At 40.5% G+C, this 9,270-nt stretch overlaps 1 protein-coding gene across 1 annotated transcript in view; it reads right to left on the bottom strand.

Moving 5' to 3' along the window:
• Positions 1–876: 876 nt before the first annotated feature.
• Positions 877–9,270, bottom strand: part of rtn4rl1 (reticulon 4 receptor like 1) — a 190,783-nt gene continuing 182,389 nt past the window's right edge. The window contains exons 2-3 of the mRNA XM_023350773.1: positions 5,205–5,656; positions 877–3,576 (exon numbers count right to left, since the gene is read on the bottom strand). Of these exons, the coding sequence (XP_023206541.1) occupies positions 2,692–3,576; positions 5,205–5,656 (1,337 nt within the window). The 3' untranslated portion in view covers positions 877–2,691. The remainder of the gene's footprint in view (positions 3,577–5,204; positions 5,657–9,270) is intronic.

The following is a 9,270-nucleotide window of genomic DNA, read 5'->3' as shown; positions in this document are numbered from 1 at the left end:
GTTCACCCCTTCAGCTGTGGTGGCGCTGAACCAAAGAACTGCTCTAGGAAGCAACAGAAAAACTTTTGGAGAAGACATTCGCTCAACTTCCTTGTTCACAAAATGTAAACACAAATGGAGTTGCTCCAGATTTCAGCGACTGTAGGATTTCTCGTTTGGCTTTGGTAAAATATCGCAAGCCATTTCTCCCTCTAGTGTTAGACTTGCATGTTGCGTGCCCTCCGTTGTAGTCCACTTCTTGTTTATGGGACGGTCTCCAGTCCGCTTGCACCCACATATGCATTTGAACCGCAACAGAGACCTTGGTTTTTAGGCGGACTAGAGTTCGCTGTTTTGGTTTATTTAGCTTGCGCATTCATACTTCCCCAAATGAACCAAACTTTCAAGGCAAATGAACTAGAGTTTGATTTAAGGGTTGGTAGGAATGCACCTTAATATGCAAGACAATAGTCGAGAAAATCTGCATATTCCATGTGATATTCTTAATTGTTATAACTTAAAGACCACTTTGATGAAAGAACAGCTTTCTCCTAGCTCCTCCTTGATTTTAGTTTGAGTTTTTTTCCCCCCGGTGGTTGCTGAAAAATTCTAATACTTACTCTTTGTATTGTTGGACAGTCTTTTAGATGTGTAGGAAGCCGAGGTCTAGTTAATGAAGGCAGAAATAGTTCAGCCGGTAGCATCGAATCAGAGACACGTGGCAAAGTATTGCACAGACAAACAGAGAACTGAGTGAGAGCAAACCCTAAAATATGCTGACAGAATATATCTTTGTTTAAAATAGATTCAGGGGAACGTTGTTTTTTTTCTGTGTCCCCCCACATTAGCCAAACGCAGCAAGAATAAACAGTCATACAGACTGCAACGGTAGACATAAGAAGATATAGACTTTAATATCTTTATAAACATTTTTGTGCTGTTTTCAATGATAACTTACTGAACAGTTTATCCATGGTAAAGAAAAAAAAAAAAGATGAATAGCCATACAGCAAGAACGAGAAAGAAAAGGATGAGAAACGATTCAAAACGACGGCTCTAAAAATAGAAACATGAAAAATAAAGAAGTCAACAGAACAACTCAAACGCTCCCCTTGATGGGAGGAGCCAGAAAACCCTGTTATCATTGTCGATGTCACTGATACCGTTTTTTCTTGTAGTAATACAGTAGAATGATTATCAGCACTGTGAGATGTCCTCTCGTCTCCGTCGTTACTGATACAGTTCACGCCGTCGATACAAACACTTTTATTTGAACTTGTGACATATTTCGAGGGAGGCACGAAAGCTCCAGAAGTACAGCGAGTCGTCCCGTAACAGTTTTGCACTTCCCTCTTCAAAGACGAACCGTCTTGTAATGAAATCCTCGTCTCCACGGGGATCCGCAACAGTACATGAAGAGGCACAACTCTGCTTGAGCCCAGTTGGAAAGTTGCTCCTTTTCAATTGTTCCCTTTAACTGTTCATTGAGTTATTTAAGGTATGCCCGTGTTTTGTTGTTTTTTGTTGGTTTTTTTGAAGGAGTCCTGTTTTGTGTGTACCTTTTGAGGTTGAGCGATCAAGGGAAAAGAAAAAAGCAAAATGGCTCCTCGCACTCTTTACGAAGAAACCCAGAAACTTCACCTCTGACCTCTAAGGCTCCTCTTGGCCCTGCAACAGGGTGTGTATCGGTAGGTCCGTTTTGTGTCGTAGGAAAAAAAACAAAACAATCAAATGAACAACATCTTACACAAGATATAGACAGACTCCTCGATATTCACAGCTTGATCCCCCCAAGAGACGCACGTTTCCAAGCAGATGAAAATAGCAAATGGCAATCCTTGTCATCATGAAGAAATTAGCAGCTTAATCTTCAGTTGCACAGAACAGAAGAGATGTTAATGAAGATGGAAGAGAGAATAGTGTGCAGAAATACTGTGCAGGCAGAAGGTAGATTAGCACACGAAAAAAGTAACAAAATGTCTAAGAAATATATTTCTATCATCTGCTACAGCTTAGTAACTCTGTGTGAGTTTAATGGCTGTTCTCTTTATGGCCAATACAATCTAAAGGCAATGGGGTTTTTATTCAAAACCTTTCAGTTTGATATTCATTGAGAAACTGCTGGCATTCCAACGCTTTAAAACAAGGAGTTGCACTTTACAAAATTTAGAACAGAAAGCTATTAAAAGCAAAAAAAAGTCTCAAACAGAATTATTTGTTGATTCCTTGCTGTCAGCGTTGCCATCTTCAACACAACGAAGCTAAAGCTAAATGGACTATTTGAAGACATTCAGAGCCACTTAGCTAGCAAGTGTTAGCTTGAGTTATCTTATGTCTCTTACCCATACTTTCTTTTTATTGAATTTTGGTTATCCAAGCTCTGGTCGAGTAAAAAAAATAAAAATAAAATAAAACACCAAGATGTATGGTGAAGAAATCATACTGGCATTGGCAGTGCAAGCTTAGTTTGCATTGACTTCCGATCATTTTCAGTCTGACTTTTTGTGCTCTGAATCTTTCCCTCACAAATGATTGATGCTTTTTGATATCGTCTTCAGTTTGAACAATAAAGCTCCCTACAACATTTACACATATAGTCACATTCACACACATACATAAGAGACACAGGCCTTGTAGTGCAGGAGCAAGAGAGAGGTCTTGAGGGCTGTGCTTTGCCTTTTTTTTTGTCAGATTTGTTAAACCCTCTGAAGGTCAGCGGAGAATGTGGTCGATATTTGTCACTATCAAGGCCACAAAGAGTGCTTGGATATGTAGTGAAGCCTTGGATGAGAGGGCCTTATTGTTGGCTTGTTGTACCCCACTGGGGGGACGAACAGTGGTCCGAGGACACTTGTGCTTTCTCTGTGTGACTGTGCCATCTGGGGATGTGTGGTCATGTTTTCGTCCCTCTGTGAAATCATGGGAGGAATCATCTTTTTCTGACATGACCTCCTTTGAGTGGTGAACCTCGTTGTCACCCTTCTTCTTGCTCCCTCGATTGCGAGGCTTTGTACAGTTTTTAGGCGGCCCGGGTCTCGAGGGATCCACGATGTGGGTCTGATCTCCAGAGCCGACTGCGACTCCACGGTTCATGGAGGGATTGACCGTGCCAGATAGATTGTTAGTCTGCGATCTGGACTCAGAAACCGTCGAAGAACAGCTGGAGAAGTCCTCCATGCGCAGCTCTTTGAGGTCTTTCCCAACCATGTTGACCGGGGCCTGGCAGCCGACCGAAGAAGTCGAACCTCTAAACCTTTTCAACCATTCCCAGAGCGAAAGGGCTTTGCAGTCACATGACCAGGGGTTGTCGTTGAGGCGTAAGTATTCCAAGGCAGGAAGCATGTCCAGGCACTGTCCAGACAATTCCACGAGGGTGTTGTTGAACAAGTAGAGGGTGGTGAGGCGTTTCAGGTCGTGAAAGGCCAAACGGTCGATCCACTCGATCAGATTTTTGTGCAGAAGCAAACGGTCCAAGGCTCGAAGTCCTCTGAAGGTGTTCTGGTTGAGGCTCCACAGACGGTTTCCGTGGAGGAACAGGTGGCTGAGGTTGTGGAGATCCATAAATGTGTCATCCTGCAGATACTTCAGGTGATTATCCTGAGAAGACACATAGTGGATGGATTGTAAATTGTAATGTCTTACTTTGCTGTTGATGTTAAAACCTAAACTTATGTCCACGTGGCACAAGGTTGCAACAAGCACTCAATATAATACATTTTATATTCCAAATAAAAGTTGTTGCCAAGTTTTCTGGGATTAAACAAATAGAACTAATTTTGGTAGTTTAAGCTAAAACATGAAAGTTTGATCTGATTTGACTTCAAACTATGAGCTAATTTTTTTTTTTATTCAGATGTAAATATCTGGTTTCAACGGTAGCTGATAATTACATGAATGGCCACTATTAACACAGAAACACAGAAAATACAAAATTGGCATAGTTTGTAATCACCCAGAGTTTGGTATCTTAAGTCTGCGATGTATGGTTTCGTACATTTGGAGTTGGATTTAGATAATTTCAGAATCTAGAATTGGCATGACTTGACAGAGGGTGTGCTTTTGTTTTTACCACAAGCGTCCATGAACAAGTTTTAAATTACTACTTAGACATGGCAATCATTTTCCATGTTGTCAGCGCTCTTCTGTCAGACTCTCATGGTGACATTAATCAGTAGAGACAAAGCTCACCTTGATTAATACATATTAGCTGTTCCAGACTTTCACAGAAACAGCATTTGTCGACCCAACAAGAGTTGATGACTATGTTGGGTAGTTTAGCTCTTGTTTTCTGATCTTTGGAGCATCTTCTCATTTATCTTTAAAGAGAAAACAGCCGGAGTCTTCCGGTTTCATGGCCTCACCCTACTGTCAATGACGGATCATTTATAAAACATTTATAGAAACATTGCAACCCCACTTAGTAGTATGTCTCAAAACTACAGAATATCCTTGAAATCTGATTGACTCCCTACACCAGAGCTTGTTCATATCATATCTTATATAGATCAGTGTTTTGTCACCTACTTCATGTCAGTTGGTGTATATGATTTTTATTAATAACAAAAAACGACCTCAAACTACTGCACAAAAAAACTCTTTATAAAGGCGAAACGAGGGTAATTAAGTAGTCGTTTGCAATTTGTAGTCTAACCATTTGATAATTTTGACTTAAAGTTGATAAATAAGTTGGAGAGTAGGCACAACAGTGATAAATATAGTTGTTTCAGCAATGCTAGGCTAATCATGTGACAAGAACAATTTAAGCCCCTGTTTCAAACAGCTACAGGTGTTTCGACTTTGAGTAAGTTGAATAGAGTTAGCACGACAATGCTAAAAATAGTTGTTTAAGCAACACTAAGCTAATCAGGCTAATCATGTGACTAGAAAATGTAGCCTGTGCCCTAAGCCGCTGTAACAAACAGCTGCAGGTGTTTTGACTTTAAATTGATAAGTTGAATAGCGTTAGCATGACAATGCTAAAAATAGTTGTTTATGCTATGCTAAGCTAAACGTGACTAGAAAATGTAGCCTGTGCCCTAAGCCGCTGTAACAAACATTCTAAACAGATTCATGTGTTTAGTTTATTTAGATATTTAGATGAAATGTTCTATTTCAGTGTGCCACCCTTCTACACGCCCTGACTCTGAATTCTTGGATGGCGCACCAACGAAAACAAAACTTGAGGTCAGAATTCAAAGTTTTAACAATGTCTGTTCGAAATGTACCTGCAAATAGAGGTACTGTAGATTCCGAAGGCCTTTGAAGATGTTGTTCGGAAGTGAACTGAGACCACAGCGGTACAGGTGAAGCGCGCTGAGCCGATTCAGGCCGTGGAAGGTATCTTCGGCCAAAGAGCGCAGGTGGCGGTTGTCTCCGAGGTCCAGCTCCTCCAGCAACGTGAAGCCGTGGAAGGTGGACGGCTCTATGTACGTGATGTTGTTGGAGTAGATCCACAGAGTGACCGTGTTTGGGTTGAAGTGCCCTCGTAGCAGGCGGTGGATTTTGTTGTTTTGCAAGAAAATGCGCTCGCTGTCCGGAGGGATGCCGTCAGGGATCGACAGGAAGTTGTGGGCCTGACAGGAGACGGTACTGGGCGCAGTGTAGCATATGCAGTGACGGGGGCAGGACCAGGAAAACTTGAGGCCACAGAGAACCAGCAGGAACTCCAGCCCACAGCCTGTAGAGAACAAAGACGGAGACGGAGGTTAAAGGTGCTGTCCCACAAAATATGAGTGAATAAGAGCAAACCAAACCCGAACATATTGAACATTTTGATGAATTTAGACCAGCAAAGTATCAAGAATTTCTTTTGTTGCTCTTCTGTCATTATTATGTTTAGCAAAACTAAAAAAGAGGAAAGAGGACTTTGCTTTTATTCATGAAGTAAAATTAGCTCAACTCTGCAGCATTTAGTTCCCCAAACCCAATTAGATTTTGTCCCAGTGCCTGACACCAGGTCAGTTTTGTCACGGCTTCTGTGTTCAGTTCTACAGGGTAATTCAGGTTTTGGGTTTTTTAGAGTTTGCTTTATTTTGTTGTCAGTTGGAATAAAATCTATTGTAATGCATCCGATACACTTTCTGTAAAACAAGATATGAGCCATAAAGACTTTCCTACACAGTACTTCACACTCTAAATGTGTTTGGCTATCTCAGTATGAGTGAATAAAATATATGTTTTAATAAAACCAGTGGAATAACTACTCAATCTATGTCAAAATCATACTCTGAAGCCAAATATGTCTATTATAGTGTACTGTGGTAAATATGGGCGTTATAAACATCAAAGCTGACACAAAAAGTTAAAAGCAAATTGAATTACATTGGTGAATTTTGTTATGACATTGCTAAACTGCAGCTTTGAAATGAGTGTAACTTGTTTGCACTCTAAAAAAATTAGTAAAACCGCTGAATAAAAGTGTGACGAAAAGGATAAAAATGGCTGGGGACAAAATACAGAATCGCAAAAATTCACTGCAACTTCAAGACCTTGTAGTTAATTACATTAACAAAGGAAATGTTCCGTTTACTTTCACTGACAAACCAGACTTTTAATTCTGAACCAAAAATCTCAATCTTTGCTGTTTCACTTTTGACGACCTGACAAAATAGCCACAATGATGGACTTGAAAGTTTCTGCCTGTCGAAAAAGCTCAGGTTAAAAAAGTTACAAAAAAAGTGACAAAAATGTTCTCCACATGATTTTTTCCCCCCCAAATGTATTTTGCACGTTAGTGTAAGTATTTTGTTTATTACTCAACATAAATCAGCATTTGAAATAGGAGATCTCACACATTATGATCCCTCCACATTTGTTTCACATATGAGCATAGTGTATAATTGGTCACAAGACACACATTTACAAGTTACTACACAAAATGAAAATGATATGGAAAACAATCCAATTTTCCATATGTACAACATGTGAGGAAACCCTTTACATGCATTTTGTTTTTCACATGAGCATTACGCATTTCTACTGCAGTAGAACGCAAAGTAAATGCCACATTGAGGTAAGTGTCCACAAATTACTGCACAATGATTTCAAATGTGTTCATATGTACTGTATATTACTACATAATAAAATTAGAGACTGTCAACACGTCAAAGACGAGCCTTACATGTTATTACATTATTCAGTTTCAACACGTTTTTTTTTTTACAAGAGAAACATGTTTGATCATGTGTCAAAATGTAATTTTCCATTACAACACAATATAAGATGAAAATGATCTTGTCTCATTTACAGTTTTATCAAAGTTCACTGAAGAAGAATGGTCTGTCCTGGACATAGAAGCTTCATTGTACATTGAGGATTAACTCAATTTATAATTTTCCTAGAGTTATCATTTGGGGTGAGGGTGGTTTAGCTGAAAGAGAAGTTACTATGTAATATAAATGTCAAACTAGTGATGCACTGATCCACATTTTCCACTTCCGACACCGATACCTGAGGATTACGTCTTTTTTTTTTTTTGCAAACATAGACATAAATGTACTCAATTCTAAACTTATTTGACATCTCAGCTCCCATACGGCACATTTAAAAACACCAGTAGCTTCACAAGCTTGGTCTAACATGTTAAAACAATTTGTTCAGTCAGTGCAATTAGGAGTAGAACAGCCAATGTGAAATAAATAAGAAACTTAAAAAAACAACAGGTTGACTAACTTGGTAAAACATGTAAAAATTAAACTGCAACATTTTTTCAAATTGTTCAGAAAGTGCAATTAGGAATTCTAAAAATAAGTAATAAAGCATGACGTTGATCAGAGCACGAGGTCTAGAATTAGACTGAATAGATCTGCCCTTACGGATCTGGCACATTGTCACTGAAACCCAATCTAGATTTTTTTTTCAATATGAGGACCAATACAGATATTATCACACTGGTGCATCTCTACAAAATACTACATCAGAGCACAATGTGGTATATAGAGTGAAACAATAGACTTTATTGACAAAAAAGTCAAGAGACTTATGAATTCTCTCTTGATTTCACGAAGCAGTATAATGTCTCTAATATTTTCAGCTCATGGCACAGAGCATGGTACGCATATGGACCCTCTTGCTCACACTTTACCACATTAATCCCACGAAAGCGCTGCCGCCAACAGAACGAACGTACTTAAAAGATAACAAACAATAACACCTGCTCCTCCGAGTCACGAGACTCCTCGCTGATTCCGATTGGTCTCATCCGACACATGATGCGGCCCTTCCAGGAATCGCCCCTTCCAATATTCTGCCACCGTCGGGAGACTCTTGATTCCTTGCTTCTGCGTCTGCTGGTATTACTTTCCCCACAAGAGAGGGCTTGTGATTAGTCAGTTTGTGCTGCTAAATGGGCTGTGGAATAGTTGCAGTCAGCTGCTCTGGAGGCACTTTCCGATCAACGACACGAGTCCCTAAGATGCACTAGATAGGAGATGGGACATTTTGCACAGTCTCATCCCAAGATGAGCCCAATTCAGTCCATTACCAAGGTTCCATCTGAAACCCCCTCCCTCGGCTTGCCTTCTAGTCAATTTATTATTCAAAGCAACGTGGAGCCTGGATACGCTGTCCTCCAATCGATATCCCTCTGTTGCCTTTTAACCCACCCTGTAATCCCAGGTCTTTTATGCTGGAAATTCAGTCTCGGGCATTTTCCCGGGAGACAAGCCTATTTATCTGAATGTATTTTCTTGCCAAACTGTGGCTAAGCTGTGACATTCAGCGTCTGACTCTGCTGACCTTTAGCGGTAATTCTCCCGTTTTCTAGTCGCGCTTGCCGGCGCGCACGCCGAGCTCGCGTGTCACCTGAACGGGAGCGTGCTCTCACGGGCAACAAATCTAATCCTATTTGTTGAGCTCTGCCACTGGGCCACAATGGAAGACGCATGCAACCCTCACTAAGCCAAAAAAAAAAAAAGAAAAAAAAAGTGCTCAATAAATGAGGTGATTCTTCATGGCTCAACACTATCAAAAGGGGTGGAAGGTTAGTGACAAAGGGGGGGAAAATGTTGCACCAGTAACCTTGTCCTACCCTGAGAGAACCCCCCCCCATCCCCACGCTCTGATTTTTGCTATCACCAGGACCTGGATGGCTCTGTCTGTTATGAGCCATGTTCAGATTTTTCACACCTTCAAGCCTTAACGAGAGCGCCGTTTCGCTACTTTATCACTCTGCGGGTGTTTTCCTCTTTACTTGCCATTCCCATGAAGACGTATCAAGCACGGCACCTGCTGACTTGAGTAAATTGGTGAAAATGTAGTTTTTTTTTCTCTCTCCCCCTTTCCGTTTCTTCT

Source organism: Xiphophorus maculatus, chromosome 18 (genome assembly GCF_002775205.1).
Source record: "Xiphophorus maculatus strain JP 163 A chromosome 18, X_maculatus-5.0-male, whole genome shotgun sequence".
In the NCBI taxonomy this organism is placed as follows: domain Eukaryota; kingdom Metazoa; phylum Chordata; class Actinopteri; order Cyprinodontiformes; family Poeciliidae; genus Xiphophorus; species Xiphophorus maculatus.
This window is presented reverse-complemented; position numbering and strand designations above follow the sequence as displayed.